The 17,575-nt window shown below is 58.4% G+C and overlaps 1 protein-coding gene across 11 annotated transcripts in view; it reads right to left on the bottom strand.

The window, feature by feature from the left end:
- ITGA7 (integrin subunit alpha 7) overlaps positions 1 to 17,094 on the bottom strand; it is a 19,130-nt gene extending 2,036 nt beyond the window's left edge. The window contains exons 1-27 of one of the 11 annotated variants that reach the window (XM_024736693.1): positions 16,746 to 17,094; positions 12,533 to 12,660; positions 12,354 to 12,433; positions 11,054 to 11,309; positions 10,485 to 10,562; positions 10,058 to 10,177; positions 9,593 to 9,703; positions 8,987 to 9,194; positions 8,812 to 8,877; positions 8,684 to 8,724; positions 8,230 to 8,318; positions 7,978 to 8,105; positions 7,752 to 7,847; positions 7,544 to 7,605; positions 7,252 to 7,421; positions 6,667 to 6,816; positions 5,906 to 6,021; positions 5,138 to 5,330; positions 4,975 to 5,055; positions 4,789 to 4,868; positions 4,576 to 4,650; positions 4,321 to 4,423; positions 3,661 to 3,837; positions 3,342 to 3,473; positions 1,273 to 1,386; positions 949 to 1,047; positions 734 to 859 (exon numbers count right to left, since the gene is read on the bottom strand). In XM_024736693.1, the coding sequence (XP_024592461.1) occupies positions 734 to 859; positions 949 to 1,047; positions 1,273 to 1,386; positions 3,342 to 3,473; positions 3,661 to 3,837; positions 4,321 to 4,423; positions 4,576 to 4,650; positions 4,789 to 4,868; positions 4,975 to 5,055; positions 5,138 to 5,330; positions 5,906 to 6,021; positions 6,667 to 6,816; positions 7,252 to 7,421; positions 7,544 to 7,605; positions 7,752 to 7,847; positions 7,978 to 8,105; positions 8,230 to 8,318; positions 8,684 to 8,724; positions 8,812 to 8,877; positions 8,987 to 9,194; positions 9,593 to 9,703; positions 10,058 to 10,177; positions 10,485 to 10,562; positions 11,054 to 11,309; positions 12,354 to 12,433; positions 12,533 to 12,660; positions 16,746 to 16,951 (3,285 nt within the window). In that variant the 5' untranslated portion in view covers positions 16,952 to 17,094. Of the gene's footprint in view, positions 1 to 733; positions 860 to 948; positions 1,048 to 1,272; positions 1,387 to 2,913; positions 3,005 to 3,341; positions 3,474 to 3,644; positions 3,838 to 4,320; positions 4,424 to 4,575; positions 4,651 to 4,788; positions 4,869 to 4,974; positions 5,056 to 5,137; positions 5,331 to 5,905; positions 6,022 to 6,666; positions 6,817 to 7,251; positions 7,422 to 7,543; positions 7,606 to 7,751; positions 7,848 to 7,977; positions 8,106 to 8,229; positions 8,319 to 8,683; positions 8,878 to 8,986; positions 9,195 to 9,592; positions 9,704 to 10,057; positions 10,178 to 10,430; positions 10,563 to 10,731; positions 11,011 to 11,053; positions 11,310 to 12,353; positions 12,434 to 12,532; positions 12,661 to 16,745 lie in introns of those variants that run through there. The other 10 variants (XM_024736691.1, XM_024736695.1, XM_024736692.1 and 7 more) reach the window with 10 other exon arrangements.
- Between the last annotated feature and the right edge of the window lie 481 nt (positions 17,095 to 17,575).

Below are 17,575 nucleotides of genomic sequence, written 5' to 3'. Positions count from 1 at the left end.
ATAGGGCCCCAAGGGCATGCATGGCTCCACATGGCCCAGATGTGGCATGTGGTTCAGGGGATGACCGCTGCTGATGGACGTGATTCTCTGTACTGACACGCACATGAACGGGCTTTTAATGCGGAGCCCCAGACGCACACGTGATTCTGGCTACACTCTGTGTGTATGAGAATGGTTCCAGGTAGAGCCTGGTATGTGGAGGTTCCGAGTTCAGTCCTGGCAACAGTTCCCTGCAGGCAGTTCTCCACACTGGTTGGCTTTCTTGGCCACAGTTTCCTTCCCAGCCTTACCCACCATGCTCTAGTTAATTCAGACCACACTTCCCTGCCTCCATGGCTTTGCCCCTCATAGTCCTGAAAGGCCCACACCCACCCATCCCTCTCCCCACATCCAGATCCTACCACCCCACCTTCTAAGGCGCAGCTCCAGGGTCACCTGCTCTCAAGCTTTCCCTCGCCTGAGCTCCCACTGCACTTTCTTGACTCAGTCCACTGCCTCATCCTGGACTACTCCCCTCCCCAGCTAGACTGTAAAACCCCTGAGAACAGGATCTGCATCTGACTTATCTCTGAAACATCCAGGGCCTGATAGAAACCCTGGTACACGCAGGGTAAGTGCTCAATGCAGATTTGCTGAATAAATGGGAGACTGGGTGAGAGAACCACAGCATGAAAGGCCACCTGCCTGACAGGGGAGCCCTGCTCCCAGCAGCATCACCCTCCCCAAGCCTCACCTTCCACATAAGCAGCACCAGCAGCGCCAGCACCAGCAGCCCGGCCAGTACAGCCAGAAGGATGGCCCACCAGGGGACTCCTTCTGCCACCACAGCCACGGGGTCCAGGTATACCATCACTGGGATCTGGGGAGCAAGGGGTTAAGGGAACAAGGGCTGGAGCAACAGGACAGAAGAGCTTCCCCTGCTCCACGCCCCCCAGCCCAGCAGCTCACCACTGTGGAGGCATCTCTGAGCAGCAAGTTCTTGATGGAGGACTTCACGGTGATGCTGGCTTGGACAATCACTTCCAGGGACTTCACAGCCGAGTACTCCTAAGGGAGCAGGGAAGGAGACCCTCCTCCTAAATGCCCCCACGCCCCCACCTCCCCCCAGCTCCTGAAGTTGTAAACGGAATGGCGCCCAACACGGAGGGTGTTTCTACCTGTCTTGGGTTGAGAGTGTGCTGCAGTTGGACAGGAAGGAGGAAGAAGAAGTGAACCCCAGGGCGGGGGTTGGGGAAGAGGATGCCCAGCCCAGCGCCCCAGCCTGACTCTCACCTCCAGGAAGGTGCTGTTCCAGAGGCGGCCCCAGACATGCAGCACAGCTGCACGGTCAAAGCTGTAGAGAGGGCAGCTGAACACCACGCAGTTGGCCGTACCCCGGGTGCAGTCCTGTGGACCAGGACAGGCAGGGCTCTGAGCTGCTTGGCCCCAGCCCACCGAGCTGCCCAGGGCCCAGCACCCTCACAGACGTGGTCACACAGACACTGTCTGCCCAGAGCCTTCCCTCCATCCCTCCATTTTCCCCTGGCTCTTCATTCAATATCTCCTCCCATTTTCCTTACCTGGCTTCAAACTCCCCTCCTCCAAGAAGTCTTCCCAAACTAACCCTGTGGTCCAAAATAGCAGCCTACCCCAAATCTGGGCTATTTGGCTTTGAAATGCGTGGGGAGCAGGGAGGAGGTCTCTTGACAGCAGCAGGCAGAGTACCTTCCCCAGGAGATGCTCATGTTACCTAATGACAGTCCCATATATTGAGCATCTATCTGCAAGGTACTTATCTCATTTAAATTCACAACTGTCCTGCAAGGTGCATATTATTATCATCCCCATTTTTCAAACTAGGAAAATTAAAGTTCAAAGAGGCCAGATGACCTGCCTCAGGTCACACAGCTAGCAAAGCTGGAAAGAGGTGGCACAGATACTTGAACCCAAGTCCAGAGGGGGCAAAGCTGCGCTCCTCCGCGAAGCCCAAACTCACTGAATGAGCAGGAGGATGCCCGGAGCTGCCGGGGGGACAGGGGACTTAGGCCCTTCTCCTTCCAAGCCTGACCTAAATCCATTTGGCCCAATCCCACCTGATGGCCCATTTGCCTAAAAATTAATGTTCTATTCATCACGCTGCCTATACGGAAGAATGGCCACTTTCGAGCAATTCAAGAATCCTTGGTCAATTTGTCTAAAAGTCTTTTTTTTTTTTTTGCGGTACGCGGGCCTCTCCCGTTGCGGAGCACAGGCTCCAGACGCGCAGGCTCAGCGGCCATGGCTCACGGGCCCCGCCGCTCCGCGGCATGTGGGATCTTCCCGGACCGGGGCACGAACCCGTGTCCCCTGCATCGGCAGGCGGACTCTCAACCACTGCGCCACCAGGGAAGCCCTAAAAGTCATTTTAAGTAAAAGAATCCATTTCAAAGTTCTTAGCAAAAAGGGTGGCCTTTCAGAAGAAATCATTCACCTGGAGAAAGCAGGACTATCCGTGTAACAGGGAAACAGCAGTTACACAAGCTCATACCACCCCTGAGGTGCCTTCATTTGCTTTCCACCATGCTCTCAGGGAGGCAGGGAAGCTGAGGGCCCCCAGGAGGGATGGGCTGTGGTAGCGGAACTTCCTCCCAGACAGATGCCACCAGAGCTGGCCCAACTGCTGCCCTCTCCCTGCCAAGGTCTCTGCCTCTTTTTGCCTCTATTGCCCATCCTTTCCGCACCTGGGATTCACCTTCTGCCACCAGGCCAAGCACCCCCCGATCTGTGCCCCCCCCCACACTCTCACTGCCAGTGCCATCCTAAAAGGGACGATACACAGAGTCTGCGCTAATCTGCTGAGTGAGCCCCGCCAGGAACAAAACCGTGTGAAACAGGAAACGGGGAGGCAAAAGGGCTCGAAAAGGATAGGCTTAATGAATCACATAAATATACTATCAATTTAATTATTAGAACTTTTAAAACCTTCAAGTGTTTTTTGACATTGTGAAAATCAAGCAGGTTTCCTTATGCAAATTGACTTTCTGGCCTAAAAGAATTCAAAAGAATAACAAACAGATCTCAGAGATGGCTAAAACCACCCCCTATAAAATGTGACCTTTCATACAAACGCAGGGAGAATCAACCGCGTGGGTAACGGGCTACGGTAAGTGCCCTGCTCTGGAGTGAACACCTGGTGGGCATGGGGGAGCAGCGGCGGTGATGTGAAGTGCCCTGTCACCTTGCCCCCGGTGTCTGTGACCATCACAGCTATTGACAGGCCACCCAGCGCCCTGAAACTCCCTGCCCTCCCCTCTCCCCGCCATCCTCTGTCATACCACGTGCCCCACCCCATCCTGCCTGGGCCACGTTTGCCCCGCCCTCACCAGGGTGACGTTTTTCTTCTTCTCAGCAGAGGACACTGGCCGCCAGGACATGCTGGGCTCCGGCCGCTCTTGAGGCTCCCGCGGCTCCGGCTGCCCCAGCTCCCGCCGCCTCCTGTCCCTGCTGTCCACATCCTGAGGTGCGGAGGGGGCCCAGTGAGGGTCCCTCCAAACGCAGCAAGGAGAGGTGGCACCTCCTCCCCAGCACCCTCCTCCTGGCCCCCCCACCGGCCGCAGACCCCCAGCCCCATGGCGTCCTTCCCAAAGTCTGACCACGCCCCGCCCTGCTTCTGCAGCCCCACCCACCTCGCCTAAGCCTCACCAGGTGGAGGATGTTGGGCCTGGGGGAACAGAGTCCCCTCCTCCCCGGCCCCTGCCCGCCCTCCAGCTCCACCCGCATGGGGTACAGCAGCCACTTCCCGTTGGCGGTCTCGTGGGGCCACACGATGTTGAGGAAGGCCGAGCCCAGGGTGTTGAGTGACTGGCCTTGGTTGGAGACCTGTGGGCACAAGAGAGTGCAAAGGACAGGTTCTGAATCCCCAGAGATGGAGGGGACAGGGCTGCCGGGAAGCCTCAGGAAGCGTAGCTTCAACAAAGACTCAGGACCCTAGATCCAGGCACCATTCTCTACCCACCCCAAACCCAGGAAAACCCGGAGATGTCACCGGGAAATGCGGAGAGGCCCCAGCCAAGCAAGGGCAGGGTTCTAGGGAGAGACATCAGCCCTCCCCCCGTCCCCATCCACCAGCAGAGGCCCCTGGGCCCTCATGGCCTCCCCAGACCAGCAGGTGAGATGTCCAGTCAGGAATGAGCAGGAAATGGTCAACTGAGCCCTCAACACAAACACCTGCACGCAACCAAGGCCCAGGAACTGGGGGAGGCCTCGAACCAGGCGCCAGATGGGAGAAAAGCCACAGCCCTTGGGACGTGTCTCAGCTTCTCCTCTGTGCCAAGAAGGGAGGGACCTCACCAGGCCACTTACCGTAACCTCATACTTGACCTTGCTGCCCACATCCCGCTCAGACTGCATGGCGCTCTCGCCCCGCACCACGCCGGAGAAGAAGAGCTGCTGGGGAATGGCCACCCTGGTGAGAAGGGGTCAAAACAGGGGCTGAGGAGGCCTGGGGCCTGATGGAGGGTCAGGAGGGTCAGGCCAGGTGAGGCAGAGCCCAGGCCTGGGTTTGGGGGTAACAATGCCCACCGCTTTGGCGGAGGTGCCCCCCTGGACAGGGCTTACCCCGTGATGGACAGTGGCAGCTCGATGAAGACACGGGCTCGGGCAGAGACCGGCTGCAGCTCCTGCTCGCTGATCCTGGAGTGTGGCAGGGGCAGGCGTGGGTGGCGGGCACAGGCACCGCCCCAAGGGATCAGGTGAGGACGGCAGAGCCCTTTCTAGGTGGACTTCAAGCCACTGCCCGCACCCTCACCCACCCTGCCCCGCCAGCCTTACGTGGCCAACAGCAGCTCCACCTCCAGCTCTGTGGTCTCAATGGTGATCCCTGAGGTGCTAAGGATGAGGTAGAAGGTGACCTAGGCAAAGGGTGGAGCGAGATTAGAGTCCGGGAGGGTGAGGGGCTTGAGGAGGGGTCAGGGGTGAGAGAGCCACTCGGATAGGGATATGGGCAGATATGCCGACCTGGGCACCTCTCTTCATGGGGTTCCCCAGCTCACACTCAACATGGGAGGCGTTCTCATTGGACAGGCACAGCGGCTTCTCCTGGAGTGGGGAGAGAAGGAGAGATCAGCTTGGGTTACTGGAGCCCCCAAGACCCCACCCCTGCCCTGCCCCGGGCCCTCACCGCAGGGTCCAGGGCCCGGACTCCTGAATAGTGCAGAGAGGCAGGGAGGGTGACCAGGAGCTGGGCTTCATGGGCGTCATCCCCATCAGCCTGGGGCTGGGCTGGGTCCGAAGGCAGATTGGTGACCTTCAGCTCCAGGCCGATGACTGGCTGCCCACTCAGTGCAAACAGGGCTGTCGTCCCATCCGCATCCCTGGGGGGTCAGATCCCACTCACTCTAAGACCGGAACACCTGTCCCCGCCTCTCCCTTCCTCCTCCCCCTGCCAGTGCATGCTGCCTGCCCCCACTCCCTGAACCTCTCCTCCCACCCTGGCTCTCCCGAATCTCCGCACACACTGGTCCAAGCCTCAGACTCAAGAGAGTCAAGACTGGGAGTCAGGGGACCTTTGTTTCTGGCCCCAGCTCCAGCACCTACTGACCTTGGGCAAGAAATTTAACCTCTCTAGGCCTCCGTTCTCCATCTCTAAAGTGGGACTAGTAATATTTCCTGCTTCATGGGGTTGTGAAGACCTAACAGTGGGATGTATGTGACGGTATAATTTTTTATATGGTGAAGGCTTGTCACTCTCTGCCACGGGACCCCTGTGGGCCCCTCACTGCCCTCATCCTGCAAACTTCTGAGCTCTCAGCAGGTCCTCCCCACCTTCCACCTTCCACCCTCTCCCTGCAGGCTCAGCCCCCGCTCCTGCTGGCCCTCGCAAGGGGACTTCCTTCCGTCCCTTGATCTCTTGCCTTCCCACCCCACCTGCTCCCTCGCTCCCCCTCACATGGGCAGAGGCTGAAATTCCGTGTCGCTGATACGGGCGCAGAACCGGGCGTGGACCAGCTGCAGGTGGCTCTGACACACCTTGTCTTCACCACAGCCTTGCTTCAGAAAGTGGATCTGGGGAGAGGTTTGAGGAGGGGGTCATTCCCAGGGGGTGCATGTATCGCCAAGGCGTATGGCGGGGTAGAGGATCACGGGAATAAACAACCTGAGTTCAACCCGCAGATCTGCTGCTTCCTAGCTGTGTGACACCCAGCTGGTCACCTAACCGCTCTGAGCTGTGTCCTCATCAGGGAAATGATGGGAGTATTACAATGCCGTGGTAGAGAGCAGCAGGCTAGTCCACAGCGAGGCCGCATTTCCTTGGCCTTTCTTGCATGTAACTAAGTCCCAGACTTAGAACGTGAAGAGAAGTAAAGAGCATCACTTCCGGACTGGCCGTAAGACCCATACAAGGAAGTCCCCGCCCCCCTCCAACTGATGGGATAGAGGTGACCTAAGGACCTTGGAGGCCACATTTGAACATGGCAGACCCCCAGCACCCTGGGCCCCCGAATGACTGCCTGCCCCCTCTGACTAGGAACACATGATAATTTGGGCCATTTTACATCTGTGGCCCACCTGTTACAGCACCTAGAGATATGAGGAACAACTGGGGTAGCATGAAAGAATTTTGCAAGCTATGAATGTCACTGGCGAGGGATTCACGATCCCTGTCCCTCCCAGCTTCTTTTCCTGGGCTAAACCAGAACGCATGCTCACCTCTGTCCGCTGGGTGCTGGGCTGGTGGGCATTGAGGATGGGGGCCACGGGGGGCAGCCCCTGGCCAGGAGCCTGTCGCCGGAGCCGAGGGGTCTGGAGACTATAGGACAGAGTCACCACGATGGCCCGAAGCTTGTCTTTGACATTCTCCTGGGGAAGGGAAAAGATAGATGTGAATACAAGAACAACCCCCAGACCCCAGCCCTGCCCAAAGCCCCAGCCAGACCTAGGACAGATCCTGGAAAGAGGCTCAGGGAGACGAAGGAGAGAGGTGGAGAACTGGGCTAGCGGGGGGAGAGCAACTGGGGTGGAGAAGGGAGGACAGCCAGGATTTAGGGCTTCGGGGACCAGACGAGAAGATGGAACCTGCCGTGGCCATCTCCTGCCGTGGCGTATAGAACTTGACAGGAGATGCAAGAAAACAGCAGGTAAAAGAGAGGCCCGAGAGGGAGCCTTCCCAGAAGTCGAGATCTTAGACTGAGGTGTGAGTGTGTTTGGGAAGAAGATGAGAGGAAGCCAGGGGAAGCCAGGAAAAGAGAAGATGCAATGACGATGACCCTCAGAGGCCAAGGGGTCAGCGTCCACCTGAAGCTGAAGCATAGTGTCTCCACAGACTCGGTCATGCTGGTGTTTCAGCCACACGGTCCCTGAGGCCTGGTGCTTGGGGTCATCCGGGCCACGGCTCAGGAAGGTCACACGGGGCACCTGACCCCGGAGCCTCCGGTCCGTGTCCCCATCTAACGTGTAATCCAGGGCTGTGGCAGGTGGGAGAGGAGGGGCCAGTGAGCTGCAGAGCAGCTCCAGTGGGCCCTTCTCTGCACCCCAGAGTGACCCACCCTGACACCCAACGGGGTGAGCGTGGAGGGGCCTCACTCACCCACAGCGGGGCTGTAGCTGCTGGGCGATGCAACGTAGCTGAAACAGACCCTGAGGTCCATGCTGCGGGGACGAAGACAAGGCTGACAGGCCCCGGCCACACCCCAACCCTGCCCACTCCTGCCCCAGCCCCAGCCCCAAACTGGGTAGACAGTGGAGAACTGAACCCTGGAGGCTCCCCTCCACCCTCCCCTCGGACCCCGCCTCACCAGACAGAGTGGCCACTGGCACAGTTGGGCTGTTCTAGGTCGATGCTTCTTGGAAGAATAGAGACCTCGTGGGAGACGTGGAGGACGGGCCTGGCCCTGGGGAAGGGGGAATCCAGGGCACAGGAAACATGAGAACATGAGGCTGGGAAAGAGGGGAGGCGGCAGATCTGGCACTGCAGAGCGGCTGGGCCTTGGAGGGGGAGGCCAGCAGAGGAGGACGGCTCACCTGAAGAGCACGGCCGTGTCAGCCAGGGAGCCCACCAGCAGGTCCGGGTAGCGGTTCCCATCCACATCCAGGCCGCCCGACAGAGAGTAGCCAAAGCTCTTTATGCCCACAGCCTCGCCCTCCAGCACCTGGGGGACCAGACCATCAGCCTCCCCACCCATCACACCCCAGCCTCTGCCTCCCCTGCCCTCTGCTGCTGTGCCCCCTGGGTCCCCCAGACACCCATTCCCTCATCTCCACCACTCCCCTCACCTGGGAAGGTTTGACGACAAGCCCCAGGCTGCTCCCATGGTAGATAAAGACTTTCCCATCCCCGTCGAAGGGAGCCCCTACAGCAAGGTCTGCAGGAGTGGGAGAAAGGCAATCAGACCTGGGGGCTGAGTATGGGAGGCATGAGGTCCAAGCCCCTACTTTCCCTCAGTCACTCAGTTCCATACCCTGTGTTTTCTATTTTATTGAGAGGCTACTAAGTCCTGGGCACCTTACACATGTCATTTTCAATCCTTTCAGCTACTCTCCGCAGGTATCACTAGCACAGAAAGGGTACTTGCCCAAGGTCACAAAGCTGGTAAATGGTAAAGCTCAGACAGGAGCCCAGGTTGCTCCTCTCCCTGAGCCCTCAGAAGACCTTCCCCTTGACCTCAGAGGCGCTTCTGCACCCCTGCCCCTCCCCCCTTTCCCCAGCCTTCCCTGTCCCCAGTCACACCTGGGAAGCCATCTTGGTTGAGGTCCCCCAGGACAGCCAGACTGATCCCAAACATGGAGTCAGGAGAGCCGCAGAGCCGGAGAGGGGAGACCCCAGCCCAGTGACCCCCCTGGTTCATGTACACATACACGGCACCCCCCAGTTCTTCTTGGCGCTCAAAGAAGTAGGGGGCACCCACTACCAGATCTGTCCAGCTATGGAGAGAGAGAGACAGCCAGTGGAGTCAGGAGGAGAGGCCAGAGGCGCCTTACCCCTCCTAGACCCAGCCTCCCCCAGGCTCCACCCGCCTCAGCCCACTCTCACCCGTCATTGTTAAGATCAGCCACCGCCAGCGAGGAGCCAAAGCCAGAGGTCAGGCGCTCCCCGGACAGCATAACTTCAGGCACCAGGCGACTGGCGCTATCTTTGCGCAGAATGACCACAGCACCCTTGTGGTTGGCACGGGGGGCCCCTGCCACAAAGCTCAGCTCCTCTGCTCGCACCAGACTCTTCCCCGAGTCGATGGAGAAACCTGGATGGGGGCGACTCGCCAGTGAGCTCTCCCCACCAGACTCCCGGCCAGGGTAGGTCACAGCTCCTCCCACCCTGCCCCTCCCTAAAAGGTAGAGGTGCCCTCTGAGGTATCACCACCACAGCTGGACCACTCCTCTTCCCCTCCAGAGGCCCGGAAGCCCTCCCCACCCAGAGACTAAGGTCTGGCACGAGAAGTGCGGTGAGGTCGGCCTCAGGGACTGGGGAGGAAGGAGAAAGGCAATGGCTGAGAAGGCCAGGCCGCGGGGCTGGGGGCTGAGGCACTGGCAGGAGCTGGGCCAGGGCGCACCCACATGATTCCGTGGAACTGCTCTCCTCTCTGCACACCCAGGAGGCCCCCATCCCATCCAATGCACCTTCTTTGCCCCCTACGCCCACCATCCTGGCAGGAAGAGGAAGACTTCACACGGACGGGAGAGGAAGAAACGGGGGGAGATGGGGAAGAGTTTGATTCACGCAAGCTTCTCCCAGGCCTCGTTTCCTCCTCTTCTGCAGAAGGACGTGGATGAGAAAGGAGAGGGGCTTACCAACACAGTTGGACCTTTCTCCGCACATGCCCACCAACCATCCCTCAGAGAAAGTCCCCCAGAGGCCTAGCCTCCTTCCTTCCTAGTACAGCCTCAGCCCATCTGGATCTTCCTCCGTGGAGACCCCCGTTCACAGCCCCGAGGCTTCACCCCGGGGCCTCTTCTCCTTGGGCCTGGTTACTGCGCTCAGCTCTTGTCTGTAACCTGGGCCCAGTGGGTGTTTCTCTGGGTACGTGTTGGGGGGCAGGGCAGGAGAGGCGGGGAGGCCAGGCTAAGCCCCCAGGGCCCAGGAGGACGTGGAGGGGCGCTTACAAACCTAAGTAGCTATTCAGGGCCAAGTCTCCGGCTGGTCCTGGGAGCCGGTCAGCAGGGTCCAAGGTTTTATACACCAGCTGGTCAGGGTCTGAGCTATCAATGTTGGTCACAAAGAGCAACCCTGCGGGGGCGGGGCAGGGGAGACACCAGGGGAGGGACATCCAGAGGAGGGGCCACAGAGTGGGGAGACAGAGGCAGACAGGAAGAGGAAGAAGTGGAGAAAGAATACGAGAGAGACAAACAGACAAGAGAGATAAGAATCAGAGACAGAGTGAGGGACAGAGACAGAGACGGAAGGATGGGAGCATGGAGAGAGAGGACAAGAGAGAGAAGCAGAGGGTTAGAGCGGCTCCGGGCCGGGGAGGGGTCCCTACCAAAGTAGCTGTTGGCAGGGACGGGGATGAGGCGGGGGTCCTGCTCCTTCTCACCCCCCGCCTCGTAGGGCCCGTCGTCCAGATGTGCCAGGTCCGCTGAGCCCTGCACACAGAGCTCCACCCTGGCCGTGCCTGCAAGGACAGACCTGTTAGTGCCCAGGGCAGGGAGCACGGAGCACCCGCAGGCCGGGCGCTAGTTAGACAGGCACCCAGGGAAGCCCCTCCTCTCCTTTCCAGCCCTATCTCCACCCCCTCCCGGCCCAAGCTGCCTGGGGTCCCCCAGACTTGGCATCACACTCACCGAGTGTCAGCCCGGCCAGCGGCAGCGTGCGGAGATGGGAATGGGAGTGATGAGGTGTGGGCTGGTGTGTTGGAGCATGCGGGCCCCGGCTGGGCATGTGGGAGCTCATGCCAGCATGTTGCGGAACTCTCGGCCATGCGGAGGAGAGGCGATGGCCCCGTTCGTGTGCGTGCTGGCATGGCTGTGGTGAGAAGCGTGGCAGGGCCCCAGGGCTCCACGGCAGTGAACATGTGGGCGTGCTTGGCCCCATGCTGCCCCCAACCGCCTCTCTGAGGTACTGGACATTTTGGTTCCCTTCTCCCCTCCCCAGGGAGTCACTCACCCTTCCAGTTATAGGTTCCTGGGGCCCCAAAGAGGAGGTAGTGGCTGTCGGGGGAGAAGGCAGCAGCCGTGCCCTGCTGGCAGAACCCAAATTGTTCGTGGCCCTGGGGGCGTCCCTCACAGAACTTCCACTCCCCGCCATCCAGCTCATCGCGGACGGCCAGATCCTGGCTTAGCACAAAGCAGCGACCAATCACGTCCCTCGTCTCCAGTATCTGGTCCACACGCTGCCGCGCCTCGTATCGGTGCGCACAGGTCTGTGGGAGAAAAGGAGAGGGGGTCGTTCCACTGTGAGCGCCAGGACCCTGCTTGAGCCACACTGCCCGTGTGCAGACATTTGGCAGACACTGGTTCCCTTGCACACGGGTGCACGCACGCAGGTGCGTACAGGCGCGCGCACACACACAGACACATCTGCCAGCATCACTTGGGCACCGCCCCCCAGCCCAGTGTAAGGCAGGTATATATATAATCCCCTGCCCTATCCTCTCTGCACCCACTTCTTCACCCTGGCAGGAAGAAACCTGCCCGGGCACCCACAGCACAACTAAGCCAGCACCCAGAACTCGTGTCTCCTCGATCCCGCCAGATGGGACCACCCCCAACATGCCCAGCTTGGTAATGCCTCTGAACCTTTCTAAGCACCACCACCTTGTCTGCAAAGAACTCCCTCCCTACTCCACTCTCCAAGTGTTGCTTATTCTGGAAATCCTGGCTCAAATCACCCCACCTGCAGGAGTCTGCTCTCCACTCCTCCCTTGAACTTATATAGACTGGGGACCATACCACTCACTTAGCATTAACCATATTCTGCCCCATAGGGACTTATTGTTTGTGCATGTTAGCAATAACACAGAGAGAGAGAATGAGAATCTCTGAAACTGTGCAGGAGGCTAGCTGAGAACCAGGCTTTTCCCTGAGTCTACACGTCCTCTCTCAGTAACTAGCACAATGCCTGATGTATAAAAGGTTCTCAGTAAGTTTGACAAATCAGTGGATGGATGAACGGTTAGATATTTTTAAATTTATAAGGACAGGGACCATGTCTTACACATTTTTGTATCTCTCTGAGGTCCTCAGAAGCGGACCATCATACCATATTGCCAACCTGAGTTCTGTAAGCACACACACACACACACACACCACCCTTGCATAAGTCACAAGAAGTGGTACTCATTGCAATTATATTACCGTTACAGAGTCAAACTGCTTTTCCTTCTTTTTAAAAATTAATTTTCATGACCTTTTTCAATAAAAATAGTAAATATTAAAAGTCAACAAAAAAAAGATATGGTACTCACAACAATCTTGCCCCCAGGTCCCTGGCTGCGAACACTGACTCCCAACCACTGGTTCTCCTTACTCTCCTTCTGCACGTCAGCTGGAGGCGGGACACTGGGAATTAGGGGAGGAAAGAGGAAGCCAAGTCCTCCCCTCCCCTCCTCCTGTGCCCCCCACCCCACCCCCACAGGGCCCTCACCTCCCCGGTCGATGTCCACTCTGTAGCAGTCAGTCTCTTCCAGGCTCAGGGGGCAAGCGAAGAGGCCTCCAGTGCGATTCGCCTGCTGCCCAGGCAGGGCCAGGGCCTGGGGAGCGCCCACCAGCAGCCTGCACGGTGGGGCAGCGGCAGGAGTTGGTGGCCACCTCCCCAGAGCTGCCCAGGCCCAGCTCCTCGGTACCAGGCAGAGTGTTGAAGGACTAAGGCAAAGGACCAAAAGCCGGTTTTCCCATGTCCTGATACGGGCAAATTAACACACTTGGCCGTGCAATGATCACATTACACATGCACATACCATCTGGATGAAGAACCACATACATAGTAGATACACACACACACACGCCACCCAAGCAGCCTGGCCAGCACTGCTGGTTTGAAAGAACCGCCTGTTCCCAGCACCTGTTCCTGACCAGCCCTTCCTACCCCCACTCCCTGGCCCCATCCCCAAGCTCTGCCCTCCTCCCCAACCACAGTTCAGTTGAAACCTTCCAAGAAATGCCAGCAATGCTGGGAGCAAAAGTAACAGCACGATGAGGTGGACCAGGGACCAGCCTTGGGGGGCCAAGCAAGAGACTAGATATGGGTCCGCCTCCCTCACCCTCTCCTCAGGGATCTGTCAAAGACCCACCGCCCAGCAACCGTGCCAGCCCAGGATTCTATCAGTCACGCCGGCTGGCATGGAGGTAGGGGCAAGTTTCTTTTTCTGTCTCCAATCCTAGCCCCGTTCTCCCCATACATCCTGAATCCCCTACCCCATCCTTCCTTCTGCTCCCCCTGTCCATGATTTTCCCCATTCCTCCCCCCGCCCCACCCCGGCCCAGCCTGCTCTCCTACCTCCCCCTCAGACACTTTCCCAGCTACAACTTTCTTGGCAGGACAATTTTCCATGATCACAGCCAAGGCTTCTTCCCCAGGGGAGGACTGTGCTGGGAATGGAGGTTGCCTGGGTCCCCTGGGGAGGACCCCCAGGCCAGGAGCGAAGGAGAGAGAGAGGTGAGGTGATTGGCACCCAGCTGGCTACAAGGATCTTCTCTTCGCAGAAGGAGACTCAAAAGCGTCAGCAAGACAAACCTCGAGGCCTCTCTCCCCCGCTCTTTTCCTCCATCGCCCTCGCTGGGGCGCAAGGCCCAAAACTGTGTGGGGCAATACTGCAGACAGGCATCTGTGGGGCACTGTGCCAGTTCTGATGGGGCACAGAGCCATTCTCCCTTCCCACAACTCCTCCTCGTCTCTTAGCAGCTGTCACCCCGTGTCAGAGCCAATGTCACGAGAGAGAGGGGGATGGGGAGTGTCAGGGAAGAGAGCATACACTGGGCATTCGTTAACAACTATTTATTGAGAACCTATCATCTGCCAAGCCCTGTGTCAGGCACTGGTGATACAAGGAAGTAATATTTATTCAGCACCTACTATGGGTCAGGCCCTAGGCTAGATGCCAGGGATATGAGGAACTAACGTTTATGACTCTCTACTAGGTGCCGGGCACCAGGCTAGGCATGTTACCTGCATCATCTCATTTAACCTGCACAACAATCCTATGTGAGGATTCTTTGCTTCTCTTTCAGGTGAGGAAACTCACTCAGAGACATTAGTTGGATGCTGGAATTCAAACCCACATATGCCTAATTCCAATATCCATGCCTTTTCCACCCAATGACTGGCCACCTTCCGAAAAGGAAGACAGGGATGAGGAGAGGAGGGTACCCAAGCAGAAAAAGAAGCTAGGTGGCATGGCCAACCTTCAGACAAGTCCATGGTGCTCCCACCTCCAAACACAGAGATGGGGAGCCCTTGGAGGACTGGGGCTGCCTCATTCATCTTTGCATTTGCCCCCTAGGAGATGTCCATATGTGTTTGCTGGACCCACACATTATGTAGGCTCACAGAGACACGCAGTGTCTCAGCTGGTCAGCGCATAACTAAGCACCAGGAGAAGCTAACCGTCGTGTTTAATGCTCACATCTCCCCTGGAGGTCATGAGTAGGGAGTAGAAAGGAGGGGAGGGGTCCATATGGAGGAAAGGAGCTGAGTGCATAGCTATGCCCAGCCCCACCCTTGATGGAGAACAGACCAGACCATCCCACCTGGAACAAGAGTTCCCACACACAGCCTCTCCAGTCCCTCCACCTCTGCCCCAGCCACACACTCCCTCCTGGCTTCATCCCATGGTCCCCAGCCACCCCAGGCCTCTGGACAGAACAGTAGCCACAGATGCAGCCACTGCAGAGAGAAAGGCAGCTAGGAGCAAAGGACTCCCTGGGAGCCTGGCTAAGTGGAGGTGAAGGAGTAGCCCAGTACCTCTGCACTCCTCAATTCCCCATTCACTCCAGGCCCCAACCCAAGTCCGGCCCACTCTGACTCTCTCAATCTGGGTGGCCCTCTGGGGAGGGTGCTTGGCCTGAAAGGTTGGCTCAGCCCGGGGGGTGCTCCAGCCAAGCCTTTGGATCCAGGCTTGCTGTAAGGCACTAAAGCTACGCTCCAGCTCTGTGGATCACCATACAAGAAAAAAGGTACCAACACTTTCATAGCACCCACTGTGGGCCTCACACTATTCTCAGCATTTTACGTGTGTTAACAACTCTTTCAATGCTCGCAACAACTCTATGTGGTATTACAGTTGATGGAAATAAATGAGGCTGAAACCACAGAGCAAAGAAGGTTACACTTCAAAGTCTCATCCGGGGCCAGATTGAAAGACATCAAAATTGGTGATGTCTTTCGATCAGCGAGTGCTGGGGAAGGTGACCTGCAACCCCAAAGCCAGGGACTTAGCGAGGTATCTGGCCTCTCACAGGCCACCAGACAGCAGAGCGCCCCCTGCTGGGGCAAGAGCAGGGTGAGGGGGTCAGGCCCCTCCGGGAAGGCCCCCAGTTTGGCTCAGGGGCCACCATCAGAGACGAGGGGGAAATGACAAGAGACCAAGCTATTAAAAATAACCTAGAATTTGCCTGGAAATAGCTCAGAGAGCTCAGCATGTCCTAAAAAGGCCTCCAGTCCTAGAACTCTAGCACATGGGGGGAGGGGGGAGGGAGGGAGACAGAGATGAGGGAGGAAGCAGATAGAAGGCTGAAGAAGAGATTTCCATTGCTCCCAAAGTTTGGGGGACTGCTTGACCCTGCTCCCTGATGACAGGGATAACAGAAGAAGAAGAATCAGAGCTAGCCCCTCCTCCCTGAGCAGGGGAGAGAAATGAGCTCTTGTCCCTACGCTCTGCCCCCAGGCCAATAGCAGTGGGGAGAAGATAGTCCCAGTGGACAGCACTGATCCCAGTAATGGACACTTAGTGTGGCTTAGGCACTGGCCTAGGAGAGAAAAGTCCCCAGGCAGGAAGGGGTGGGCCGCTTTCTTCCCCCTCCTGCCTCTCTTTTTAAAATCGTATAAGGAGCTGGGGCCAATAGTACAGGAAGCATGACAGTCACAGGCCCCATAAGTGTGTCTTTCTCCTACAGGTCCCGAACTGATTAGAAAATAACCAGAATTGTCCTCTGCCCCTCACTCTCCCTGCCTCTCCCCACTGCTGAGATTCCTGGAGCTGGAAATTTCCTGAGGAGGAGGAAGGGGAACAGCCTGGCCAGCATCCTTCCTGGATCTCTCTCACTGCTGCTGCTGCTGCTACAACTTTGGAGGCTCTGTTTTCTGCCACCCTCTATCACCAAACCACATAGTTCAGACTGCCAGACCCTCCCAGGTCCTCCCCCAGCCTTCCTGTGGTCCTGAGCCACAGAAGCGGCAGCCCAGTGTCCTGATGCTCTCTTTCCATCCCATGGCAATGGCCTGGCAGGAAGTTATTTCTGGAGTCTACCCTTCATCCCTTCACGGCACCTTCAGCATCTCTGTCCTTTCCCTCTCCTCCTGACCTAAGCAGAGGCCAAATGCTCAATCTCCCTCCCTGAGGGAGTTCAGCCCCTGGAAGGAGGGGAGCCACAAGCCCTGGGACCGGAGCAAGAATGCAAGTTGGGGTGAAAGGTGAAAGGAGACAGCTCCCAGCCAAGACAAGGACCTTGTTCTCCAACTTATCCCCAAAGCAAGATGCTGGGTCTCAGTCAGACCCAAGACAGGCAAGGCTCCAGGCTGGGGTGTGGGTTATCTGTAGACAGCCTGAGTCTTGATGGGGTTGGAAGATTGAGAGATGGGGCGGGGGGGGGGGGCATCTGTGGCTCGGGCACGGGAATTCTGCGCGGGTGTGGTGACTCACCAGCTTTGGGGTCCGGGCTGCAACTGCCGATGCAGAGCCACAGAGAAGCCAAAGAGGCTCCCTGGCTCGCCCTCCTTGCGCAGGGCGCCCATCACGTCCAGATTGAAGGCGACAGCCCCTGGGAAGAGCAGTCCGGCAAGCAGGGAGCCAAGAAGGTAACAAATGCCAGGGGCCCCCCATGGATCGCGGCCCGGAGTCCCTGCCATGGGGCGACCCCCGAGCGCGCTCCGGGAGAGCGCAAGGAAATCCGCTCGCGCCCCGAGTCCCAGGTCTCCCGAGACGGGTCTCTGGTCTCCGAGTCTCGCTGGTCCTTCAGGGGGTCTCCCAGTCTCCGCCTCGCCACCCCTCTCCCGCCGCTCCGCCGCCCCAGGACCAGCCAGGACAACTGCAGCGGCCGCAACCTCTGGCCCACCCCGGCTCCCGCCTCCGCTCCCACGGGTGCCGCCCCGGCCCCGCCCTCGCCCCGCCCCTCGGCCCCGCTGCAGGTGGAGGCCGCCGGAGTCGCAGAGGGATGCCCAGGAGGGTGGCTCCGGGTGGGAACCCTCCCAGCCCCACCCCACCTCGGGCGCCGCCCCCGCCAGCGCTCTCCCTTTCCCCCGACTCCTGCCCTAGCCCGCGAGCGGTGGAGGCGGCGTCTGGGAACGGGGAGGGAGTGAGAAATACGGATAGAAAGGCGCCGAAAAAGAGGAGCGGTGGGGGGCGGGACGGGTAAGAGATGGGAAGTGGATGAGGCTCAAGGGCAGTCTGGGAAGAGAGAAATGCAGAGAGAAAGATGCAGATGAGTCCGGAGTGGTCCCTTAATGCTATCTTCTCCTCATGGACACACAGAG

Source organism: Neophocaena asiaeorientalis, unplaced genomic scaffold (genome assembly GCF_003031525.2).
Source record: "Neophocaena asiaeorientalis asiaeorientalis breed wild unplaced genomic scaffold, Neophocaena_asiaeorientalis_V1.1 scaffold134, whole genome shotgun sequence".
Taxonomy (NCBI): Eukaryota; Metazoa; Chordata; class Mammalia; order Artiodactyla; family Phocoenidae; genus Neophocaena; species Neophocaena asiaeorientalis.
This window is presented reverse-complemented; position numbering and strand designations above follow the sequence as displayed.